Here is a 27,122-nt window from a genome sequence, read left to right as displayed (position 1 = left end):
ATTCTGTGTTTTTCTGTCAATATGGGGTGCTGTGTGTACATTAATGAGGAAAAAAATGAACTTAAATGATTTTAGCATATGGCTGCAATATAACAAAGAGTGAAAAATTTAAGGGGGTCTGAATACTTTCCGTACCCACTGTATACCAGTAGACAATATAAATGTCAACCAGTAGAAATTTTGCCACACTTTTATTGCATTCTGTACAAATTTTGGGTGGGTGAGACCTTCCCAGCCTGAAGGTCAGGTCCCCCACAAACAGTCATGAGATGATTATCACAAAAGGAAACAAAAGAATATGTAAATTCTGCTACACAAAGTTATGTGTTTCTCCTTTTTTGGCCTCTAAAAATGATTTAAACAAACTCAAGAAATAAATAACCGAGTAGCTCCCAACATGCAACCTTGTGATGGGAGCAACTCATGTAAGGAGATAAGAGATTTTTATATAACTTCTGCATCAATTGCATGACGTTCCTTGTTTCCTTGAGCATCATAACTAAAGTCACAATACTCAAATATACTAAATAAACATATACAACAGTGGATAACTTTATCTATATCACCCAATCCCTTTTGGCAAAACTGACAACTGTAATAATAAACAGTTTTAGAGAAAACATTTACATTTCAATAAAACCATCTTTGTTACAAGATGTTTGCCTACCAGGCCGCTCTTGTAACTCTCTTCTCCTATTGTCTGTGTTTAGTGACATATCTCTGCCTAAGTCCTTCAACCCATTGCCTTTCACTCTCATAACAGGCTATGACAGATGCAAGGTCCTCGGAGCAGGGGAGGGAGGGAGGGAGGGTGGCTTCTGGATCTCCCTCTGGGGCTTCATTTGTTTTGCACTTGACAAAGCATTAGCACAGGAAATAATCAACATCATAAACCATGAGCATGCAGAAAACCATCTACCAAGAAACAGTGTGTCCCCACAGCACAGTGACATTGTCTGCTTCCGCTCCCACTACCAAGCTTGGAAACTACCAATTACTGAACACTGGCATACTGTCACATGCAATTAATAATGGTGTTTTCTTCTTTTGCATCTTCATTCATTTCCTAATGTGTTGTGCAGAGGTGTATGTGAGAAGCTACAGTTTATAGCTGCTATTTGTTTTGAAGAAACAAAAGGCTGATGTTGTTCATGGAAAGATCTGTGAATTATACTGTAACTAGATCTAGCATGTGCATACGCACACATATGTGGATGCAGACACACACACATTCACTTGGGTATACATGTGTTGGTAGCCTGGCAACAAATCCTAATTACCCTATGCAATTGAACTGGAATTAGCAACATAATTCACAGGGGACCTACTGGATGAAACACACACACAAATACACATGACTACAAACACACAGCCTAGCACCCTGACTCCTGGACTCCAGCATCTCAAGGTCTAGGTGACACAGCAGCTATGGCATAGTCTGTTAAAAGACAATCCTAACACTACTGTATGTTGATGGGTTTTCTATGTAGTTATTAATATGCAGTGTAATCAATACCAATCCAAGCGCTGCTTTATTTGTCTTTGGCTGAAACCATTTGTTATCTTTTATGCCAACAATATTGAAGAAAGTGGAGTACAGATTTTTTTTTTTTTTTTTTAATAATGGCATAGGCATCTGTAGTTGACATCTGTTTAGGAAAGCACATAGACCTACAGTATGTTTGGGCTGAAAATGGCCAATACTGGACCACTGCTAAATGTTGCTATTGTACTGTTACAGGCACAAACAGCTACGCAAATCAGCAAGACAAGAATTTAAACACAACCCCATGGTAATGAGGTAAACCACCCATTTGGTGTGATAAAACAATCAAGGTTTACAGATTCGTACAATGATGACACTAAAGGTGGCAGAGGTTAATTTTCAGATATGTTAAAACTTCAGAAAATCAAACTGTGCTACACTATCTGTATGTAAAAGGTGGAACAAACAGAGTGACGTGAATTTGACAATTTGATAACATTCAGGTATTAACTGTTAATTTAAAGTTACTGACAAAGCAACAGGAAGGTTATAAATCACTACACTGCATTTGGTCTTTGCAAGCCAGTGCTGAAGTGACTGATCCTTTGGTGAGAGGACGTCATTTCAGTACCTTGGAGAGTTCCGCTGCACTCGCTTGTGCCTGATGCTTGGCTGATGTTTTATTCTCTCCTGGGCAGCAAACGGCATCTGTTGGTCTGCCTCTCCAGCACCAAAAACAATTAAACTCTTCAGAGACTCCCAAATACTCTGGCACTCTGGTGACCACAGCACTAGTCAAGGGTAAAACGCACTCTCAAATATACTGAACACTTTTGTTAAAACAGCCAGATCATAGAAACACAACCAGCAAAGGGCCTTGCATTTCTAAGTTCATTTTCAGTGTTTCACTTTTCTGTTGACAACTGCCCAAACACAGTGCCCGTCTTGGTGTCAATCCCTCTGAATCAGGGAGGAAAGACTTTCTTCTAAATTCAATTTAAACCAATTATACAAGGGAAAAGTTCATCCTTGAAGAGGAAGCAAAACCAGTTTCCCTGTTGACAGTAGTCCAAACAGTCCACAATGCAACAGCAAGCACAAAGTCTGAGCAAGCAGCAAGACTCCTACGTTTTCAATACAATACCTCTCACTTCATTGTTTCTATTTCCACTGCTATATCCACCCTCACATCTAACAAACATCTTAATATAAACCCCCCCACACTGTCTAGGGGCTTGCTGTAAGAAGGCACTCTGGGAGATGTAGGCGAATAGTAATTGAAGTAGACAGTGCGGCAATTTGCAAATTCAGAATAAATTACATGACATAAGGTGAATGTGAGGACTACCGTAAACGGCTGAAATCAGTATTTCAAATATCATGCATGTGCGCGCTCGCGCACACACACACACACACACACACACACAAAGGCCCCTCCAGGAAAATCCCTGGGCAGCCCGTCATATTTTACATATTGTAAACAGTGTTTTTCATGCTACAGTACCTGTCATCATTCTGAAAGGTCTGGTCACCCAGCAGCAAATCCCTGAAGCGGTAACGAGGCGGAAGAGGAGGCACCTCCGAATCCATGTCTACCATCTTGAGAGTCGAAATATCCAAAATAACACCAGAGTTGCTCCTGTTGTTCATGTGCAGGGAGTCAGTAGAGGGTCTACAGGATGAGAAGGAAAGCAGCATTTGTTCATCAACATGTAAAATGTTCCAGTTTAACAGACACAAAAATAAGGAGCCTGAGACACAATGAATACAAGTCAATCAATGAAAAGACAATTACTGTGGAGAAGATTTAATGTACTGGGAAACCTGTAGGGACTTAGGGGGTTGTAGGCTGAGTAAGAGCAGACTATTTGTGAACAATCAGTGTTCAGAGGGACTATGACATTTACTGTACTGAAATCCCTAGATGCCAAACGTTTGCAACCGGGACAAAACCAAAAAAAACAGGCTAATTTGTACTTGTTCTGTGAATATTAATCTCAAGTAAACATGGTGTGCATTTCTTTATGAAGTGAGAGGTTGCAAAACTGGATTTTTAGTGCAAGTCATGCGAGTCTAAAAACTTGAGAAAAAATTCTATTCAGAATCCTTAACTGAGAAAACGGCTTAAAAATAAATGATCTGATTTGTTAAAGAAATGCTAAACATGGACCTGGTTTTCTGAATCAAAGCAAGTCATGCATGCAAGTCTGAGCCAGATGATCTGATGTAACCGTCCCATTTCATATGTATCTACAGTTTATCACCATCAAAGTGGACAGTCAACACCTTATTACAGAGACAAATATAACGTAAGTAGGCTTCTGTGTGTCAACTGCAAAGAGAATATGTATGTGTTCCTACCAGGACATTCAGTGTGACCTGTAGGCAAAGTGTTTCAGGGAATTACCTGTCACCATGAGAACTTGATGATCGGCATGGAGGACTCATTGCTGAATGAGAGAAAGAGGCAGAGACTTTATGCACACTTCATTTAAATGCACCTCTTGAAAACTTAGGGAGGATGTAATATGATTACATACAGCCTGTGTCACAGCTTAATTCTGCTCAGAGCTCAGCAGGCCCTCTAAGATGTACTGCTCTTTAAACAGAGATTAAACTGACACACTTTAATATAACTGAACAGTTTAAAATGTATGTGTTCACTGTTTCATACATGCCCTGGTAATGGAGTTGTATTATTTATAGTGTATATGTTGATGTGGAAAGTAGCACTTCAGACAGGTCAATGATCTGCCTACATTAAGTGTTTACTGAAGGTACTCTATAAGTTTTAATTTGTACAGTTATGGTGACAGCACAATCCCTCATCAAAGTGGTGTTAAACCCATTTTCTGCCCATGAAGCAAAACAGAAAGAAGGAAATTATTCAGAAATATGACACAGTGCATGTACAGTGTACTGTATGTTCTGGCTGAACATGTACAGTATTTCTTATTTTAGAGATGACTTCACAATCCAGTGACATAATTTAATGGTGTATGATTTAGGGGCTGCTTTGATTTCACTCTAAAGCCTCCATAAATGGAACAATAAGTGGACAGTACAGAGCTGTGTATTTGTATGTGTGGTCATCATAACACAGTGTGGGCATCCTTGAGTGGGCTAATAGCACCCAGAGACACGCTCTCCCTGATTAACTGTAAATGCACAGACCCTCAGAACTGCAGAGGGGAAAGAGAGTGGGTAATGCCAAATGACTATGATGCAAGGAAAAGAGTAAATAATGTGTGCAATAATTTAGGTGAAGGGAGACGTTAAGGAGAGCCGGGTGCCAAGGGCTAAAAATGATGACCACTATGTGAGCACGCGTCCCCTATAGGAACAGTGTGTGCAACCTTTGGGAGCTGACATAATGGTAGAGGCAAAGTGACTGCAATAATAGGAAACAGAGTTGCTCCTGGTATGAGACCTATAATGGAAAGAAGACTGCAGATTCAGACTAAAGAAAGCAGATGAAGCAAAGAAAAACACATGCAGGGCAGCGATAAAACTGGCATCTAAATAAATAAGATGACCAGGGTGAGAAGAATAGAAAAGAGAAGCAAAGCTGACTTACAATGTCTTTGAAAATCTGCACTCTTCTACCAAAGTAGATGCCAAACTAGTTACCCTCAGCAATATCTACTAGCAAATGTCAACATTATGATTGTTCTCACAATTAAACTTTTCATCTGAACACTAACAGCCTTGTCAGTTTTCATTGTGGTTACACAAAAGCAAATGTATCAGTTGCACAAGGATTCATTTATGAAGCGCTACAGTCCTGCCTAGAATAGGTTACAAACAGCAGTCAAATCCTCCTTAGACCCAGAAGAAAAACGTTTTACCATTTTGATTATTTTAATAAACATTAAGTTTTTAGGATGTAAGAAAAAGTGTGGCATCCCTAGAAACCCCAGGATGTCCTCTTTCCAGGACATTAGGACACAAACAAACCGCAAGCATGGTGTTTAAATACAGACTAGTGTCATGTGTCCACAGAGGACAAATAGGAGTTGCTGAGTCCCAGCAGCCCCGTGACCCCGCTCAGGGACCAAACGGTAGAAAATGAATGAATGAATGAATGAATGAGTCCCAGCAGGGTATTTCTGAGCAATTTCACTTTGTACTGGGAAACTTGCTTTTCAAGAAAACAGTCCTAGGATTCTTATTTTGGACTTCTAATGAACCAAAACATCTGCAGTCCACCACACACACACACACACACACACACATACACACACACACACACACACATATATATACATATACACACACACACACACATACACACACACACACACACACATATATTCCCCTCTGACAGCCACTGCAAAACTAAGGATCAGTATATTATACTGTACAAATATAATATATGTATATATAAAAAACTAAATCACAAACTTAGTAATATTACTGAACTTTCACAATATTAAGTCAGTACTCAAATACCTGCTGGTTCTCTCGAATGTCAGTGTTATGGCGTAGATACAAGGCAAGTAAACTTAGAAATGAGCACAGCAGTCACTGAGAGTAGTCAGGCTTCCTGGAGAAGCACAGGCTAACCTGCATGGGTTAACTTGTCGCTAACTTCATTTACCTGGCTGTGTTCCCGTGTCTGTCCGAGGTCCCATCATCGTAAATACAGGTTTGGTTCAGAAAACCTCCATACACCATCCATACAGCACTGCCTATGTGACAGAAGATGTCTCCCTTCAACGCGTCCCTGCGACAGCTCTGTCATCATCGTAAAATGGAAATTACGGAGGGGAGGGAAGTCGACTTCAGCAGTCAGGAGGCAAACGAGAGTTGAGCGGAGTTAGGCCGAGCGTTCAGGTACATGAAAATCAGATTAATCCACTGTAGTCTCTGCGCCAAGACTGGTGCTGGTCAAGCTAGCGCTCTGTCGGTACTACCTAGCTGTCTGAAGGTTCCTATTATTGAGGTTTGTGAGAAAAATGCGTGTCGTCCCCCCTGAGCGCTGATTGGCTGACACACCTTCGAAACACGTAATTTATCGCACACCTGACATTTCATTGATGTACAACTGCGCGAGCCCGAAAAGCGCAGTACTGAAAGAATTCATTGTCGCTTAGCAACAACTTTGTTTGCTAGTACTGACAATGACTCGTTATTTTTACTGTCTATTATAAACTTGATTTGCCATTTGCCTTAGTGTTTCTTTATTTGCTGGCAAGTACGTAGCCTGACCATTTTAAGTTCCTCTGTCGTCACAGCGCCTGATCTTAAACCCTTACAAGTGCCACTTCACAGCTTTCTCCGTTGCAGTCGTTTGCCATTAAACACCGGCTTACGTATCTATAAAGGCCCATTATGCAAGCGCTCTGTAATCGCTGCAGATTTCCATGCTTTTCTGTCAGCAACCGCATCCTTTCCTCCCCAGGAAACAGCAGGAGGCTGCTCAATTCCAAACCTGAAGTCACCTACCGGTGCCTCGCCATCTACCGGGCAACCTTGAAATGATTGCGGAGGAAACTGATGCTTTATGCTGCCGAGAAACTTCTATAGGCTTTTAGTGAGATGAGCAAGCTGCATAGCACATGCAAAAGTTTTGTCAGCTTCGATAAAATCTAATTTAATTAATTTGTTTCTATATACTGTAGCACTTTACAACACCCAGAGGTGTTCAAAGTATAGCAAAAATATATAAAAATGAAAGCAAAACATGTTAAGACACATAAACTAAAGAAAAGGAAAACAAGTTAAAATTACACAAATTTGAAACCAAAGTCTGTAAGCAACTATAAAGCTTTACAATAAAAATGTGTCAAAGTACAAACAGAATATAAAATCAGAAAGCCTGTAGGCACCTGTGCATCACTACTGCTATAAATTAAGTGCCAAACACCAGTTTGAATAGGTGTGCTTTTAATTTAGGCTTAAAAACCATTAGCTCAGTTATAGACCGAAGCTCGGGAGGCAGGGTATTCCAGGGCTTGGGGGCATATACGGCAAAGGAACGATCAGCCCACTTTTTGTACGTTGCCTGCGGGACAACCAGAGACAAATGTTCAAAGGAACGTATGAATAGTTAAAAGATCTGTCAAATAAGCCGGAGCAAGGCCATTAATAGCCTTGAACACGAACAACAGAACGTTAAAATCATTTCTGCACTGCACCGGAGGCCAGTGACTGGAGACCAGAGGTGATGTGAGCATGCTCTGGAGTATTTGACAGTAGACGAGCAGCCGCGTTCTGTACTAGTTGGAGACTACGGAGGAGAGACTGGTTAGTTCCAGTATAGAGGGCGTTACAGTAGCCAAGACGCGAGCTAATGAAAGCATGAATGGCTTTTTCTAAGTCGAGTCGAGATAAAAAGGGCTTTACCTTTGCTAAGAACCTCAGTTGAAAGAAGCTTATCTGCTTGTCAAATTTGAGGCTGCTATGAAATAACATCGCAGTCTCCTACTACATATCATTTTTCCATTAAAACATACCTGTAAAAGCTCTGTCGTCTGCTACATGTCTCACAGTTTTCCCCCTCAAACTGAAAATGATATTCATTCTGTTTTCACAGAGGTAGGAGTTGCAGACACCACTGGCTGATGTGTATCTCTGGAAAAGCCGTGTTGCTCTGTGTGCCTTCCTTGTGCTCAGCAGCTCCACATTTCAGCCCATTACTCTCCAGGGGAAAGAGCTCTGAGCGTCATCATTTTAAAGCCCACACAGTCACTTATGCTTTCCCATGCCAGCAGTCAGACCTCACTCACTCACTTTTCTTGCTCAGGATCTTAATTCCCACAGATTTATTTTCCACAACTTGATCCAGCTGATTTTGATGTTTTACAACCCATGCTGTGTTTGCCTTGTCTATTGGTGAATGATGATACAAGCTAAATGATCAAAAACTATGAATTAGTTTACAATCATTAACTAATTTGGGTCATTTACAGCATGATAGGTGGTGCACACAAAAGCTGCAGTGACATGATTAATATCTACACTTCAAAAAAGAATAAACCAAGGTTTGCAAATGCCTTAGATTGGCTAAAGAAACACATCATTATTCTATATCACTGTTATTTAAAGGAGCTGTGCTTAAAACATTCAGTGCGTTTTTTTGCACTTTCTGCAGCAACCTTGTCAAGGTTAAAATGAATTCTTTCATAATCCAATAACCTATGGTACCACCAGTATTTTTACATCCAAATCCCGAACATCCTTTAACCAAATGCTTGCATTATATTCCATCTCTTTGGCTCACTCCTGTTATTCCACTTTATTACTAGTAGTACCATCATGAATGAAATGAAACGTTTACTTTCCTTTAAAAACAATAGGTCACTGTGTTTCACAGTATTGTCTAATATAATGTCAATACCATATTCAATCCTAAATTTGGTGTTCAAAAAGAAAAATAAAGAAACCTGAAACATATTTGCTTTGTGATCTGGAGAATTTTTTAAAAACATAACCACAGTATAATGGTAACCTGTCAGCCTGTAATGTGCTTTAATTTAATGCTCGCAGTCTTTTAGTACCAGTGGGTGCCAGCTTTGACTAATGCAGCCATGTCTGGTTTCAGAGTGAACTCTTCAATTATTTGGTCATTATGCTGCCTTAATTGAATCATATCACAGTGTGTCCTGGAGCCTGGCGTACATCCATTAGGCTAATTCTGTCTTCACTTCTGTCCTGTTCATATAATATGAGCATTGTTGCGCCTCAGCACAGCACGACCACTCTCCCCCCTGGATGCTTGCTCTTCGTGCTTCCAAAGTGTCTAAAAACAGACAGAGGGGGAAATAGTCAGACTCAGACAGTGAAGCACTCAGATTCAGTAAGCAGCCTGCAGGCATATAAAATATATAGAATGCTTACATGAGCTTGGTGCATGAATCACAAAGTGACTTTTTGTCTGGCCGTTTGCATCAGACAGTTTTGATGTAAAGTATTTTTGTTCTGTAGGTGTGAAATTCATTTGACAACTGTATGGAAAGAGAGACACTAATCTGTGACATTAATTATGTAATGTAATGTATTTAAAGTAATATTACTTAAAGTTTAATGAGTAGGAGTAATTACAGTAGATGATGAGGTTGTTCTGTCTTTAATTTTACCCTGGGTATGATTGTAAATACTTTAAACCTCCTCATAAGAGTGTGATCTGATACGGATATTTATGTTATCCAACTTACAATGTTTTGCATTATGTAATAATGTTAGTTTTCATAGTAACACAGTGATGTAACGCATTAGTAATATAATTAAAGTTACTTTATGAAGTAACTTGTTACAAACGCAGCCTAATGTATTCTGAACAAACTGAATCTCCTCAAATGTCTCATCAATGTGTTAATGATAAAACTTTGAATATAGGTTTTGATAAATGCCATATAGTGCATTTTTCTTTTACCACCATTACTACTGGATTTATGGTTTGTTTATCCCGACAGTTTATTGTGTCAATTACAATATAAAATATTCTTGTAAATACATTCTCACACTGTGAATTTCTACTGTTAATTGATATAACACAACAGTGATTCAATTCCTGTATTAAACCATAGCAACAAGGAATGAAATAAAAGCATGCTATTAAGCATGTAATGGTTTGTGGACTTGTTTCCTTTTTGATGCTTTGATTTTGGTTAGTTTCCTGTTTTCTGTCACCTATGCCCACCTTTCTGCCCTAGCTTTACCCCAGTTCACATTAACCATTCATTGTTTCCACCTGTTGCTCATTATCTCCTGGTTTTTCCTTATATGACCTCCTTCGGTCTGGTTGCTGGTTCATTTTATCTCCATACCTTGTTGCCCCTGCCGTCTCCGTTCTCTCAGCTTACCACTCCTGCATCTCTGCCCTGTAGGTTCAGTACCCGTCTCTCGTTTGTTCCTGACTTTGTTTGAATTGTCTCATTTTTGTCTGAGTTTTTCTGATCAGCAGTACTTTGGTTTATTTCACTGGTTTGGTTTTCATTTTTGTACCCAGCTCCCTGACCTAGTTTTGTACTTTTTGTTTTACTACATCAGGTTGAGCCTTGTATTTTGTTCCTGTTTCTTGTTTTGTGTTGCATTAAAATACTATTGGCCTCTGCCTTGGCTTGCGTCTGCATATTTGGGTCCTTCCCTTGCCCAAAACTAAAAAATTAGAGCTTTCAGCATTATCTGAATAATACTTCTTTTTTTTTTTTTTTTAAGTCAAATGGGCAAAAAAAAAAAAGCCACAACAACGAGTACTAAACGGCATCAAGCAAGCTGGTTTTCCATTTACCGCCATGTGTTGGTTTCATGGCTGTAAACTTCTATTGTTTTCAGATGAGTGATGCCATCAGAGCCTCCCACAGCCAGCAAGGCACCACTGAAGACTACCAGGGACATCTAAGGTGTGAAACACAAGAAGTTTAAGAGATGAATAGAATTCATCAGCAAATTAGTTTAAATGAAACAGATCTGACATGTTTGTAATGATACTCATTGTGCCCAGAGGATGAATTCTAGTTCTTGACATTTCAACAGTGGTCCAAGTTTTCATTTGGATGGACTGGAACTAAATTTTGTACACTTATGGTGCCCAGACCATGACTTTGGTAAACCCCTGACCTTTCATCTAGTGCCACCAGCTTGCCAAAATAGTAAATTAAGATGAACATGTTTTTCCTACTAATACATCTATAATCCCATTATTGTACTGTGTAGAGACTGTAGGATCCAAAAATAGCAATAAGACCCTAAACCCATACTGCAATTTTTAGGTAATGAATAAATGAAATTTGTCCTCTGTGTCATATCAGTTGTATTTCTTTTTGTCATTTGTGTTTTATAATCTGTATGAAAACATTCCCTGAATGTTAAATTAGAGGGAGAGTCTGACGTCTATTCTGTCACTGTTACTCACATTGTCCCTCTTGCTTCTCATGTGTTTGATGGGTGTCCACCTCATGGTGTCTGGGTCAAACCTCTCAGCAGCACAGACCTCCAGGTTGAGCTCGTCTTTGCCGCCAGCCACGTAGATGTGTCCCAGGTACACAGCGCAGCCGGCATTCTGCCTGGGACTCAGCATGTGGGCGCATATCGACCAGGTACCATCTACAGGGTTGTACCGCTCCACTGGGGAACATTTAGAGGATAGCATGACTCAGAATAGGCCATATATCATACAGTATACAACACGCACTGTATGAGTAACACTGCAACACAGACAGTGTTTATATTTATAAGTGTATAAAATGCTTAGGTTAGACTGGTTGTTGCAATTTTAGATGTGCATAGAAATCTAGAAAGATATCAATAGTACAAATACATTTTTAATAAAAGTAAAATTATCCAAAAAATAATATAAATTTGACCTTGATGACCTTAACAGGAACCAAAAACTGTTGTGGGAATTTTGTGGACATGCATTTCTCACAGACTGAAAATAGCCAGTGACAAGTGGCAGCCCAACATACTCTAACCCCAGTTTATTTTGGCGAGGTCAGGGGGCTTAAGAATGTGTGTGTTTGAGCTTTTGTAGTGTACGGTATGTGTATTGAGGATCCTTGCAGAAAATGCAAGGTCAGTCTAATCATGTGTGACTTTAGTCTGACCACACAGTAAAACAGTTAAAGTGCTGGAGAAGTTGTGCTACTTTATAATGATGCCTGTCGTAACTGATTAACTGCTGCAAAAAAAAATTAATTGCCAACTTTAAGTAATTTATCAGAGCTAAATGGCAGATATTTGTTGCCTCCAGCCTCTGACATATCATTTGCTGGTTTTCTTTGTTCTATATCATTGAAGTGAATAAGTTGGGTTTTGTGCTGGTCTATTTGAAAATAGAACTCAATGCTAGGAATTCAAAACCTTTTTTCTGACATTCCAAACATGTATTTTATCAGAGTTGACGGATGAGTGGGTAATGGTAATGAGCAGCTGTACAATTGTCTGACAGTAGTACTTTACTGTATCTTATGAATTTTGGTATGATTCATCAACATCAAATAAGGTGGTTAAAGAAAAGAACATAAAAACCAGTGGGATGAAATTCTGTAAACGGTTTTATATAACATCTCATGACAAAAGGAACGCACTGGAAAACAGGTTTTGTAAGAGATCAAAACTCAAACAGAAATCAAAACAATCTCCTTTACATGTACTGACAGTTACTGATTCATTTTAGAAGACACGGACTACTACGTTGTTGGTGCCAGAGGTTAGATGTGAGATATACAGTACGTTCTGTTTCTAATCACTTCTCACCTGAGCTCAGAGCCGTGTCACCATCACTCCCTCCGATCACATACAAGTGACCGTCTAGCACAGCAGCCACTGCTCTGGTGCGGCTGGTCAGCATCAGTGCCTGTTTGCTCCACGTGTTCATTTTTGGGTCATATCTAGAGAAATGAACCTAAAAGGTTAGCAAGACCAATTCCAACTTGACAAATGGAATGTCAGTCATTAGGACAATGTTTTTCATAACGCAGATTCATTTCTTTGTTCCTCTGAGTCAGCCACTTTGCTCTCAATATGATGAGATGTCAGGACATTAACATAATTATTACCATAATTCTATATATAGTGTCTGAGACGGCATATTCATTATACTTGCATTTTGTGTTCATTTTTTAATGAAATGTCTGTTTATGGCACAAACTAGGAAAAAAGAAAAAATGGTTTAATGGTTATTTTCTTTACAAAAACCATATTCTGAATTTTATTTTAGGACACAGTATGAATTAAGAGGAATGACAGTCAGTTTTGTAAAATTATCTTTAGTAGCTCTTGTGCCACAGTACCTCTCCACAGTATTAAAGACAGTAGTGCTGTCGTGTCCTCCAATAGCATACAGGTATTCGTCCATCGCCACCAGACACACTCCACTGCGGGGGCTGCTCAAGGGCGCTACATGTGTACTCCACCTGCCTGTGTTTGGGTTGTACCTGCGGAGATTTCAGTGTTGGTGGAAAATAATCAGTGGCTGGTAATGACGATTTGGGTAGAACCTACACAATCACAAGCTTTCATAGAAACTTCCTATATTCAAGTGGTTTGTATACTTGTAATTAGTGTTTTTAAGGAACACACTTGTATAAGTTGTGTAAACATCTGCCAGGATGGTTTCTCCCCATTCAAAGCTATTAGATGAAAACCCACATCCCACAAAAAGGATTTTCAAATTGTTTTTTGTTTTGCCCAGTGTCACAACAACATTGTAGCCACCCTTCAGAGATTAGGTGCACTCGGGTAATCAAAGAGAGTGCTGTAGTATCTGGATGGAGCCATTAACAGATGATCAGTCTGGAGCAGGTCTTTGCCTGCTGGTCTGCAGCCAGCCAGGGATGCTCATTATGGGGTTAAGCGGCTGGCATTCAGTTCAGAAGTGACTGTCTAAGATCCGGGAACCGAGTCATCTCCTTTGAAGCATATAGTCGGAGAAGAGAAGCTGAGAAAATATGCTACAGGAATGCACAAAGTGGGTGTGTAAAAAAGTTTATATTTGACTTTGTCTGAATATCTACTCTGACAACATGAAAAGATGAGGTAAATTCCATAAAGTCAGTATTTAAGGGTGGTCTGGTGCACACTAACTTACAGTAATGTTACCATTTGGGTTTAATGTCAAAAGATCTACATCTAATTTTTGCTTCAACGCTGACCTCTACTGTTCAGTGATATAAAAAACAAAGATAGAACCGACTGGTTTACAAATCATTCTTGAAACAAGTAGGAGTAAGTGGCAGGGTTAGGGTTGGACATGATTTAAAATATACATTACATAATACATTTTGGGTTACATGACATGCCTCTTAGATTGTTTTCCTCTGAGTGTGCTGAACATATGTGTTATCTTTTGCCAAAACCATTTTACGCATGGTTATTCTTTGACAGTGGGAGCTACAGACAAGTCTTCTGTGTTCTATAGCGCTGCAGCTAGGTAAAATTTCAGCTTGAGTCACCTTATATGAGAGAACCAAAAGAAACCAAAATAAACAGTTTGAATTACAGCCTCCTGATACCGACTATGTGGTGCTGTCATGTAAATGGAACATGAAATTAAAGGAGCATGTGACAAAGCGAAATCTGTTCAAATGATGAAGTGTGGTTCTTACAGCAGAAGCTTAAATATTAATTCCACTGGAAATCATTTGAAGTTGTTCTATTTTTGCAAATGAAGCCGATTATGTACAGTCTTTGGTAAAAGACATTTAGAAACGGTACCGTCTCTCACCTCTCCACACTGCTGTAACATTGGATGTCATCTTCCCCACCTGCAGTGTAGATCATACCGTCTAGTGTGGCCATAGCCACCGTGCCTCGATTGTTGACCATGCGTGCTGTCGTTCTCCATTCATTGTACTCAGGACAGAACTGTTCTACCAGACAGGATGGGTCATCTTGGGTCCATCCCCCAACTACCATGACAAAAACAGGACAGTCACTATTTTATTACAATTTGCTTTCTAAACCTACCTCCTGTGTCTTTTCAGTTAGTGACCACCAGACCTATCTTAATGGTGCTACCAGAAAACAAGCATATAAATAAATCTTTTTATGTGTCACGTCTGTGTGTCTTCTTTGCTTTAGTATTAATGATTCAGTGTCTATTTACCTTTTTAATTTTTCACCCCAAGCAGCCCTCCCCTCTCAGATAATATAATCAAGCATCTTCTTAAATGCTTCACAAACTGAAAACACTGATGCAGGATCCTGTCTTTGCAAAGCTCTGTGTGCCTGGTTTCTTGCACCTGAAAGCTGATTCATGCTGGCAGACTGTGCATGGAAAGGATGCACAGTTGTTCTGGAGACTGAAGGTCTATTTCATACAAAAGCTTCATGGAGGCAGTCTCTGTATTGCCATGACTGACTGAGAATGGCTGTTGGTGATGCCTGTAATGACTTGTACTGTATCATTAATAGGAGACTGAAGCTGTGTTAGATTTATATGATGGCTATCCAGCCATCCATTAATATCCACTATGGCACATGCTGCTGGCTGGAACAGGCTGCAGCAATTACAATAAAGGGTGGCCACACTAGTCTCTAGACAGTGTAATATTGATACAGAGACCACCAGATCCAGCATAAATTGGTGTTTTAGGACCACAACATGAGAAGCTGAAACTGATGCTTTCACTTAATGAGCACTGTACTGTATAACCCATTACAGTACTTGGTACATAAGCCTCTTTCACAAAAAACTTTCCATTTAACTGTTTCAGTTTCATGGTGCTGGTGCTGCACCTGATGGGTCCCTGGTAATCTGCCATAGCTTACTAAGAAACCTGGACAAGTGGAGCCATTTTACATGTTAGTAATATCACCTTGCTGTAATTTAGCAGGCCGCAGTAGACATTGTACAACTGTTACAACTTGGTTCCTGTGTTTTGACTTGGTTTCAGCATTTCTGTTAAAGATAGCACTCCTGTTATGGTGATTTTCTTTTTGATTTGTTCTCCATCCTCAGTGTAGAAGTAGCTTGAATGTAAAGGTTCAGTACTCTTTAATATCAGAAACTCATCTGGTCACATCTACATCAATCCAGCTACTGACCCACAAACATCTTGTCACTGACATCATCTTTGGTTGGACGTTTGCTGAGCCGTCTGTGGTGGGAAAAGGAGGGTCGACATGTGGACCTTCCTGTGATCTCTTTGACCAGGGCATGTTGGGGTTCTGGTTCTTCCAGGGCTGCCCTATAATGTGTAATGATAAAGTTGACCTGAACATATTAGAGTTATTTGAAACAGCCAGCAAACATGATTAAGTCCATTTAGAGGTACAAAAAAGTCATTATTATTCACAAACTACCTTCATTTATCTAATTTAGAGTGAACTATTAATGTAAAACAGAATTTGAGCTATTTATTGATAATGTGATGTACAGTCATATCATTTCATAGTGGCTCCTCCAGTTATATTGCAACAAAAACAAGATGATTAGAAGAGTTCATTTAAATGATGCAAAACATGTCTCAGTCAACTTTACATCTCTTAAAGGTACCAAAGACTCTAAATCAGGATAAAAACCCTTACCCTTGTTCATTGTACACTCCCATGTTTGCTCTGTAATCGAGATGCAGGATGTGCTTCTGCCTCAGACCGACTCCTTTGTGTCCGTCAGATCTCTGGTTTCCTCTGTTTTGTCAGTGCACACTGCTCTGTTCCTTGTAGTCTGTCACTAAACTATAGGCTGTCACAGAGTTCTGCTCTTAAGAACACTGTACTTGACCAGTCCAGTGAGTTAAACCTCCGCCCCCTAGCAACACCCCCCCGACATAGCAACTTCTGATTCATCGCTCCATCCCTGCAGCCTGACACCCAAGACTTCTTTTACACATCCGAGTTTGAGCTTCCATTTGACAACTGTAATGCCAAAGGAACTGTTGACTCAGTATCAGTTTAAGGCTTCTAATTTTTTTTGTCAGTGGTATGAGTTTAGGCCAGGGACAGGCAACTGTGTCACGGATGCCTGGTCAAGGATATGAAGGCTTTCTTATAATCCTCACTGCATCCCTCAGTGTTAATAAACTCATGTCAAAGAGTGCAGAGTTTTTAATACATAGAGCAACAGACAGATTTAATCTCTGCAAATGTCCAGTGACCTTCTATGATAATCATCCACCTTATATACAATTACTAACCTGCCAACTACTGTATGTTGCTTAAGTTGAAGAAAAATCCAACTATGAAAGTATCATATATTACATTATAATTTCACAAACATTCACTGTCTTGTTATTGCGAAGCAACTGGGAAAAAAATATAAATTGTCTTAGAAGACAACAAGAGATGAGTCAGAGGTCTTGAGGTATGAAGACAGTAGATCCCTCTAATGATCCAGATATGAGACTGAGACTTAAGGCCCTACTGAGAAGGTGCAGTTTCCTCTGCTGAATTGTCCTGAACATTTCCTTCCACAGTCAACACAGCCCAAACCAATGGCTGCCAGCTTTTCTTTGGCCACTGCACAGTTTTGGCTGCACCCTCCCACCTGGGGCCATTTCGCTTATAAAATCCCAAAATATCATGAGGTCAAGGGTTTATTGAAGTAGTGAGGATTAAAAAATAGCTGACAGGCTACCTTCTGGACTATAAACTGGTCCTTCACATAAAGTGTCTACATTTCTTCCTTGAATTGCATCAACATGCAAAAATAAAAAGTGAACAGTATGGGTGTATATCGGTTAACACTCCCACATGTTTGTGGTTTTACCCAGACATGTTCAGATATAAAACTATTCACATTATTTTTATTTAAAGCCTGGAGGTGAGTGTAAAAGAACAGTGTCATAACTGTCTATTATTTATGTTCTTGTGCATTTAACATGTAGAAAATAGAAGGTGAGATGGTATTTTAAAGAAGTTATGTAGCATGTGCATTGGATCTATTTTTTTTTTTTTTTACCAACAGCTGGGTCTCATGAATGCATGTGGCATTTCAAAGCCAGGTTTCCCCTCAATGTATTAGAGATGAGACAAGACTGTCTTTGAACTTTGCTATGGTAACATGTTTCTGGCACTTCTGGATAGAGAAAGATAAAACAAATTCAAGCAGGCACGCTTCCCAGAACGTCTGAGTGGTGCTTTAAGACAGCTGAAGAGAATTTGCCAGTACTTATTTATTAATGGCAGACATTCCATTTAATCATAAGCCCTGGTTTGTTTTTAATGGGTGTTATTGCACCAAACATCCTCACTGCTGTAGTTGCTTTTCAACTGGGGTAAATGCCCTGAAATGGCTCCAAGCTTAGAGTGGAAAAGGTCAGAAAGTGTGCATGAGACTTGTCATATAATTGAGCTATTTAGGAAGGTGGCTGTCCATCAATTACTGTTACTGGGATGTAATACACTTACAGTATGGTGGTGATGTGTCAGGAAAGACCTCAGACAGCTGCTGGTCTGAGTCTGAGTCTGCCTGCCACCCGGCCAGCTGACGACACACTAGCTCACCCGCAGCTGTCTCTGGAGATTTCCTACCAAACATGTAATTAAAAAAAGGCATGTGACCTTAAGACATCATCCCCCTTGCAATAGGACATGCACTCTGGAATGTGTGCGAGGTGTTAGTGGTGGAATGTGAGTGCTGGTTGGCTATTTGTGTTGCTGGGCAAGGTTTTTGCAATGATATATTAAGATGTTTAATAGAAAGACAAAAGGATCAGAAAGCAGAGAAAGGGAGGATCAGATTTTACTTTTCCTCAGTGCAGACTGGAAAACAACTTGCAACCACATATAATCTTTTTATTAGAGTATACATTCATTTGGTTGCTACAATATACTGTACAGCAGCACAACAGTTTTGTTATGATTTAGGGCAGGCAAGGACCCATACGGAGATTCTTCCTTGCCATACTTCATTTGTATGTTTTATGGGTATTTTGGTTTGAATATACTTTATTGAATATACTGTGTGTTCAGTTCTTGTACTGTATATTGTTTCTGGATTTGAAATGGTAGAACTTCATTTTTTACACAAATTTACATGAAAATCATGTTTATGTAACAGCTGGATCTTTCATCCTAGGCCAGTTAGTGTGCAATGTTTCAAATGGTCCTTATTGTCTTTTAAATGTAATTAATGTTAAATCATATATTTTTGTCCAGTTTGTAAGGTCTTAGTCATGTACACATCCTTCAGATGTAGCCTCAGATCACCTTCCTACTGTCCACTGGCCTACATGTTCCAACAAATCCACATGTTATGTAGAAACCCGAACATTTAAAGAGAAAAATCTTATAATTATTGATTGTGCTCATCACTGAGGTGACAACTGTCACAAAGAAAGTTCTTGAAGGACTGTGGTTCTTCTTACCATTGCTAACTCTGAGAGATGAGTCAGTCCAAGTAGCTTCAAAACAGTGCTGATTTATTCAAAGGATCACAGGTAAAAATTAACATTACACGCTCGGGTATCTTGCACCTCCAAACTGCTCGCAGGCAGATGTAAGATGAAAGACCCCGAACCCACCAGGCCTATACATTATATCCCTTCGGTTGGGCTAGCCCCATACTACACAGAAACGTCAACCGAGACGTCTCTGTTACCAGCTTTGCAGCTGGTCATAGCAGTAGTCAAAACATGAAGTAAATCAATGTGTGTGTGTGTGTCTGTTGGTTAAGTGGTGTGTAGCTAAAAACATTCTCACACGACCTCTAGTAACATGTAGTGATATTAAACATAAGAACATATTATGGCTAAGGCTACAGTTATACACGTCATAATAATAATATTAAACACCCTGTCTGCTGACAGTCATCAACTCTTCTCTCTAGTTATCCTTGACCAGATGCACCCTGTAGAAACTCATAAGCAGGCCTAAGCATTTAACAGTCTAACTAGACATCCTATCTCCACTAAACATTTCTAATACATAAAGTATCTATCCAATTTCTATCTGACTAAAAATACCTAACACTGTGGTAATAACTTGTTCATTCCCACTATACTGTGTAGTGACTGTAAGATCTTTCTAGCAAACCAGTGGAGTTTGCTCATACACACTTCACACATGCACAGCACTTCACACCTTTGGGTGACAGTAGCTACTGACAGTAGTTTTTGCATATTCTCAGCTACCAGGGAAATTGTAACCTGCTAATTTCCTCCAAAATCTTTAGATGGACACTCGGGGATGCTGTAACTCCCAGCCATGAAACCAAAGGAAGCACCTGGTGCTACCATTATTGAACCCTTGTTCACTGGCCTAGCTGCTTCACAAGCTACCTGCATCCTGCTCCTTTTGTTTCCTGGTAGCAATGTAAAAAACAGTACCAACTCTTACAATATAGGGTAAAAAGTTAGAATATTTCATCATCTTAACTAAGCAGACTAACTCAGCATTTAGTCAATACTGACAAATTTCTGATGAACAGTACTTTCCTTTGCTGCTCCTGTGGATATCTGCCTGTTCCTGTTGGATGTCATGATGTGTTTGACTAAAGCATCACAATTATGTAATATAGAAATGTAACATGTTTTGCAAAGGTGCAGACGAGATTATAAAGATCTCCCAAATTTTACAAGTTTGTTGAATTTACTATCACTGCATAGCATAAAAACTATTGATAAGGCGTCTGTGAAAGCTCCCAGTGTTTCCTGCCAGATCGTAGAAACCAGGGGAACTAATCTATGAAACCAAAGGAAACATCACTGATAAAAAGTTGTCTTTGTCTCAGTAAACAAATGATGGCACTCCATGTAGATCACCATCCTCCTAGGCCTGTTCAACTAAGATATTGCAGCAATAAACCCTCTCATTAATATATTACAAACACCCTGAATTCTGTTTCTGCGCATTAGGATTTCAATTATTAATAGAAAAATGATTAACTTGGCTCTAATCACATCACTGCTAATCCATCAACAAACAGCGATCAGTGAAATTCATTACAGACAGTTTACAGCCAAGCAGGGACAGATTTAATGCTGCACAGAAAACCAGAAACAGGAGTTCATTACTGTCTTCCTGAAGCAAGGGCTTAGTAATCAGATTCACATCTGACAAAAAGTCCAATTTTAGTAGCAGAGCAAATGAGTTTGAGATGAGTTTCCGTGCAGTCTGGTCTCTGATGTTACCAGTATAGAAACTGATATCTCTGCCTGAAAGATGTTTTTTTTTTTTAATCATGTACTGTATGTGACACTGATGTCATGTGTACATTCAAATTATTGAATAAGTCTGACTAAAGTGTTAATGAAAACCACCATAAAACAGTGAAATTGCCCTTGAAACACAAGCTAGCAGTTCCTTTGTAGAGTAGATTTGTGTCAATACTGACAGGGGCTTTCTTCTTTTCAGAGTGTTTCAGAAGAAAGGGAAAATGTTGCAAGGACACTTCTGTGTGATAAATGGAGTTATAGATTTGCAGAGGCACGCCCTCATCCCAGACACATTTATCTCCTGTCTGTAACACTTCAGCAGGGATTTACAGCTGACTTCACCTTCCATCATGCAGAAATAATCTGAGATTTGAAAAGAGTTCAAGGGTGTCTGTCCTGGTTTTACCTGCCTTATGGTTTTTACTCTACTCTTTCCATCTTATTTTGGAATTCAGTGCTGACAATGAAGTTTTGAACCTTGACCTCAGTAGAGGAGAATCCAATAAGACCTGCTGTTTCGTTCAGTTAAAAGAATTCATATAGGCCAGTATCATGCATCATTTAGCTTTTACTGCAGCCCAAAATTAGCAGCATATGTCCACTATAAGCAGTATCATGCACAGTGCCTTGAAAGCGGTATAATTTAACTGTTCTACTTACTTTTTCTACATGTTGTAATCTTAGTTAGTGATCTTATTGTCACCATCATGTTGTCTAATCGGCCTGTGTCCGGCAAGGTACACTGTTACTCCAGTGACTTCTCAGGTGTCTTGGAAATGAAGGTCAAACTCACAGTAGTAACATAATCACCCTCACCCATCATATACCATACAACAGCATAAAGTTACAAACTCAGATTCAGTTAAATATAATACATATAAATAAATGTAAACATATTCAAGCTGTGCAGACACATTTGTGAATACTATGTGAAAAGTCTCAAAATGCTATTATAAAAATAATATAATGAAATAAACAGAGGTTTAAGCATACAGTGTATTGCATGGTAAATGTTAGATTGACCTCATTTGTATAGCACTTTTATAACAATGTGCTTCACACTTTAGGCAGACTGAGATAATTACACATAGAAAATGGCCATTAGGAGAGTTTCTAGAAAGCTGCCTGCCTGTTACCCCATGTGCGGTGAAGTAATATGACAAGAGATGCATGATGTGAAGGCCTGATTGGTCTTCTTGCACCCTCAAGTGGTGAAACACTGACATGACAGGTTGAGAGAGAAGACATGGCACCTAATGATTGTTGATCATAGCGAGGCGCGGCGGGGTTATGTTGATATTTCCATCATAGACCCTATCGGTCAAATGTTTGGGCACATTTTCCCATTCAATTCACCAGGAACGTCTGTCCAGTCCTTTAACTGATGCGATATAATAGCACATAGAAATTCACTTTTGGAAAATGAATTGCGTGTCCACATGGCACAAGAGACTAAAGAATGAGGGAGCCAAAAGTATGAATGCAACACATCAAGATGAATGACCTGAAGTTGCTCCATAAACAATCACTGAATAGCCAATTAAACGTGATTAATAACCCATACTGTTCTTCACTGGAGAGGGTTATTGTGCAGTGTAGTGTCAGACTTTTCCACTGTATTTTTCTTTTACTATTAAATCTGGGTACAGTATTTTCACTAAGAGCAGGAAAGTGAGGAAAGTTCTGTTCACACTGACAAAGTGGAAGCTGCCCAGTGAAACTACTGGAGCAGCTCCACTCACTCTGCTGGGGTTAATGGTCTGGCTGAAGGGCACCTCACTGGTGGTAATGAAGCAAGGGGAATACTACTCTTTCACTTTACCCAGCCAGTTTTATCCTGCTGGTCCACTGAATGAGCCATCAACCTTCTGGTCACAGTCGTGTTTTAGAACATTTAGGCCAGTAATTCTTTTTCAGGGGTGTTGACTTTTGCAGCTACAGTACCAGGGGTACCTGGAAAGATTGTGAGATAACTCAGCTAAATGGAAAAGGTAGAAACAATGATTTTAAAAAGATAAAGAATACACTGTGTATTCACATTTTGTGTTTAGGAGGAAAATCATACAAACAGCATCCAAAAAGGATTAGAAATTGGTGTGAGGCTGATCCTAAATAGATTGCCACAACTGTCACCTATTGAAGGGGTAGAGCAGAGTAGAGGGGTACTCCAGGTCATGTGACCATGTTAAAAACTGAGACTCAGTGCTTTAGGCCACTGCTGCTAGATATCGATAGCTAATTATAGAATTGGAAGACCAAGAGGAACTGGAATATATTCTGTTTCTTTGGTTCTCACAGTGAAAATCAGGATGAATGGTGTGTAATCTAAACTGTCCCCTGAGAGCAGGATATTACACAAGCTGTGATTTACATGGCTTTAACACAGCTTGTAAACTCCAGCGTCAACAATCAGTTACTGTACCTTGTAAACTCCAGCGTCAACAATCAGTTTGGCTGCATTTCCAGATATTCACTGCTGTGACTTATATCTCCACATTGATCATTAAGGACTTTTACAAAGCTCAACAATGAGAAATCATCCCTCTTGCAAAGCACTGCTCATATAATGTGTCACACCATGGGCGCTCCCTGGAAGGTAGAGGTGTACGGTGACTGGCAAGCCCATAATTAACTCATACATTGCTGCACTGAACATGGCACAAGGCAAATCCTGGAGGCAGACGGGGTCCTGTTTACTGAACATGGCACAAGGCAAATCCTGGACTTTCAAGCCAGAAACACTCAGACCCCCCTATCAGTTTATGGACATAATGGATCCAGCAGGCAGACGGGGTCCTGTTTGGATGTGCTGTGGCACATAAGAAAGTGCATGAAGCCAGTGTGTCCTCAGCAGGTCAAGCTGTTTGAGAGAGCTGAGGCATGGACAGGGTACAGCTCATACAGATGCTAACACTACAGTCGGAGACGCCTGTTCCGTCTCTGAGTAACAGTTCATGTTGACGGTCTCTGTTTATAGGTTAAAATGTTCCGAGACTTAAACCGTTTTATGTTTTCTAACCGCTAGTGGAGACATGGTGATTACATGTCCAGTTTAATTTCTCCCCTCAATGACTGAGGTACCTTTATATGTCTTCAGTATGTTTGGCAACCAGCTGTGCACAGTTAAAATTTCCATGGCACTACAGTACACCAATATTTAGTGTCACGTTAGGTTCAATATATTTACAAAGGTACTGTATTTGGACAGTACTGTCTCGTCATTAAAAATAGGTTTATCATTTTTTAAGTCTGTCTTAAACTAACAGTTTGGTGTCCATCTGAACATTAAAACAGGTTTTGCTGGCTGCAGTGCTGTGCATACTGGCAGTTAAAAGATCCCTTCTCAGTGTGCTTCCAGTGGAAGTGATGGGGAACAAAATCCACAGTCCTTGTTCTGTGCTAAGTGAGGCGTCAGCGGTCGGGGTGAAAGTGGCTATCTTCCTGAGGTTTTCAGGACCACATCCCCTCTTTGCGCTGCTGTTACTCCACTGCAGCTCAACACAGAAACATTGTGTGTCACGACTAAAAGAGGGAATTTCTCAATAAAAGGACTATAAGTCTGGAAGATGCCCACTTTGATAGATTGAGTCAGACTGGTAACGTCTGTTCACACACTTAAACTTTAAGTAAACTTTAAGTTGTTTTCTCAAATCACTCACTGGAAATGCTTTTCATGGCCAGTATGGACACGAGGAATGATAACAGTCTGTTAAAAAGAAAAACGTTTTAATTTTTCTGTTTATTTTACAGAGTTTCTCTGTATTTTTCATTAAAAAAAAAGACTTAAAGTAAAAGTAGTAACAATTTCATAATAATTTTACAAATACGTACTGTATTGTACTTGGTACAAAAAGGCTAAAACAGCTGCCATTACGTTTTTCATGTTAAATGAAGAACAGACTTTTGTGAAACTACAATAAATGTCAATAATATTACAAATATATCTGTACTTTTTTGGTAATTTTCTGGTTTCTTGTGTGCCAGAATATCTTTGTTTTACTTTTTTCTTTTACGGCATTGCAAAACCCTGTTTCGATGTTCATATAACGCAAATGATTACACATGACTGCTGTTTTATCTTTGAAGTATCAGATAATTAGCCAGTCAGTGACATCACCGCTAATAAACGGGGGTGTTTAGGTACTGGGGGATTTCCTGACAGTAGGATAACAGCCTTTATAACATAAAGTTCATAGTTTACCTGGAAAATAGTAGTTTGAATCCCAACTCAGAGTCCACATACTATACTAATGTTTTCCAGAACTTAGCAGTTCAATAATGATTCCACAGTTTAATTAAAATTTTGAGGGTCTGAATCCGTCTTTAAACTAAAGAAGACTGTGGTTAGGGGGGTTCAATCCTATTTAAGTACAAAATGAAGACACTGCTACATCAAATAATGATTCTGATCATCAGTCAACTGATGGATAAACTCCAAAACATTGCATGGAAAAGATGTCTCTTAAAAGTCACAGGAGAAGCCTCATAAACAAAAGCAAACAACGTGCACAGAGCGAAGGTCATAACCATTAAAGATAGATGAGGAACCAGAGTCAGGCGACGGGTGCGGTACCTGAGGTATCAGCTGCTCAGATGTCAGTGACATATTCAGCTCCGCACCTGGACAAGACGACAGGTAAGAACTCTGTGCAGTGTGACTTTGATGGAAAATTTGTGAAAATTAAAAAACTAGTAGTAGTAGTTAAAATAACATTTAAAATGATCACTGGGGATCACTAAAATGACACGAAAGTGATTGAGTAGCCTACATTACTCAAGAACTGTGCTTAAATTTTGCGAAATGTGTACTTTGCTTGTGCTTTACATCTTTATTCCATTTTCTGCTCCATTGTGCTCCTACTCCAACTTAATTCCAGAATAATATAGAATACTTTTACTCCACTACAACAGACATCTGAGTTAATGATGATAATCACCTTTGTTGTTACACACACATGGAATTTGTCCACCTTTGTTGGCCAAGTATGTTACACATACATGGAATTTGTTCCCAGTACAGAATCTACGGCACCAACTCACACAAACACACACACCGATGGTGACACTGTCCCTGCAGGGTGCTGCTCAGGAGCAACTTGGGGTTCAGTGTCTTGCCCAAGGACACTTTGACATGTGGACTGGGGACAATGGGAGTTGACCCGCTGACCTTCCAGCTGGGAGATAACCATTCTGCCTCCTGAATCACAGCTGCCTAACAAATTTTATTAGGCAAGGAATCTAAATAATTCCTACACCACTGTGAGAAAGTGGCTCATTTTTTCCTTTGACCACATGCCATAAAGGATAACTGAGTTATCTGAGATTAGCAAGTATCATAACTGAAGAGAGAATATTACAGCACAACACCTCACAAGGCCAGACACATACAACCATTACAAATGATGTCTCATTTTGCTGCCCCCATTCTGTGCTCTTGTTAATACTGATTTTTATTTATTTATTTTATAGACATTTTAAATGTTTGTTCTCTTTACAGTCAAGGACAAAGACATAAAAACAGATACAGCAACTGCAGTAAATGTTTAGAGAGTTATAACAACCTTCAAATAGTAATCTGGACTGAAAAAGAAGCATACACTTCTTAAAGCACAAGTCTTACTTTTCCTGCTATTTACTGTACCATCTGAGGCTGAGGCCACACTCATATAGGTTCCTAATCTGAGGCCATAGATGCCTGCCTGCTGCCTCCTCTCCCAGACACAATCAGCCCAGCAGATGACATGGCTGCGGATGCAGCGATTAAGTTACATGTGCTGTAATTTACTGCCAGGCTGAGCAGAAAACAATGGAGTCTTGTTAGCATGCAGTGGAAAAACCAAAGATCAGTGTGCTTTTAATTCCTTTGTGTGGATGTTTTTTTAAGCATTTGAGGAACCAGTGTGAACTGAACACACAACTTTACTTACTGAGCTACAGAACCACAGTCACCTACAGCTCCAGTGAGATGTCTCAGTCCATTTTCACCTGTAGACTTTTACCTCAAGACTTTATATCATTGTCAACAGAGTGAATTACAGTCCACATCCTCCTCTAATCATTCTGTCTGTGCTAGGGTAATAAGTCCATTCAGA

General features: G+C 39.6%; 2 protein-coding genes across 2 annotated transcripts in view; both read right to left on the bottom strand.

The window, feature by feature from the left end:
* kcnt1b (potassium sodium-activated channel subfamily T member 1b) overlaps positions 1-8,385 on the bottom strand; it is a 63,669-nt gene extending 55,284 nt beyond the window's left edge. Inside the window, 3 exon segments of the mRNA XM_020598264.1 lie at positions 2,991-3,158; positions 3,894-3,936; positions 7,945-8,385. Of these exon segments, the coding sequence (XP_020453920.1) occupies positions 2,991-3,158; positions 3,894-3,936; positions 7,945-8,011 (278 nt within the window). The 5' untranslated portion in view covers positions 8,012-8,385.
* A 2,918-nt stretch (positions 8,386-11,303) lies between these two features.
* On the bottom strand, positions 11,304-16,522 carry LOC109959127 (kelch-like protein 20). The gene is made up of 6 exons (XM_020598263.1): positions 16,463-16,522; positions 15,980-16,122; positions 14,658-14,841; positions 13,225-13,368; positions 12,689-12,822; positions 11,304-11,557 (listed from the first exon to the last, which is right to left on the bottom strand). The coding sequence occupies exons 1-6, from the start codon at positions 16,483-16,485 to the stop codon at positions 11,304-11,306; spliced, it is 882 nt and encodes a 293-aa protein (XP_020453919.1). The 5' UTR covers positions 16,486-16,522.
* Between the last annotated feature and the right edge of the window lie 10,600 nt (positions 16,523-27,122).

The sequence above is a fragment of the Monopterus albus genome, unplaced genomic scaffold, assembly GCF_001952655.1.
Source record: "Monopterus albus unplaced genomic scaffold, M_albus_1.0 scaffold37.1, whole genome shotgun sequence".
In the NCBI taxonomy this organism is placed as follows: domain Eukaryota; kingdom Metazoa; phylum Chordata; class Actinopteri; order Synbranchiformes; family Synbranchidae; genus Monopterus; species Monopterus albus.
Note: the sequence above shows the minus strand (reverse complement) of the source record. Positions and strands in the feature narration are given on the sequence as shown.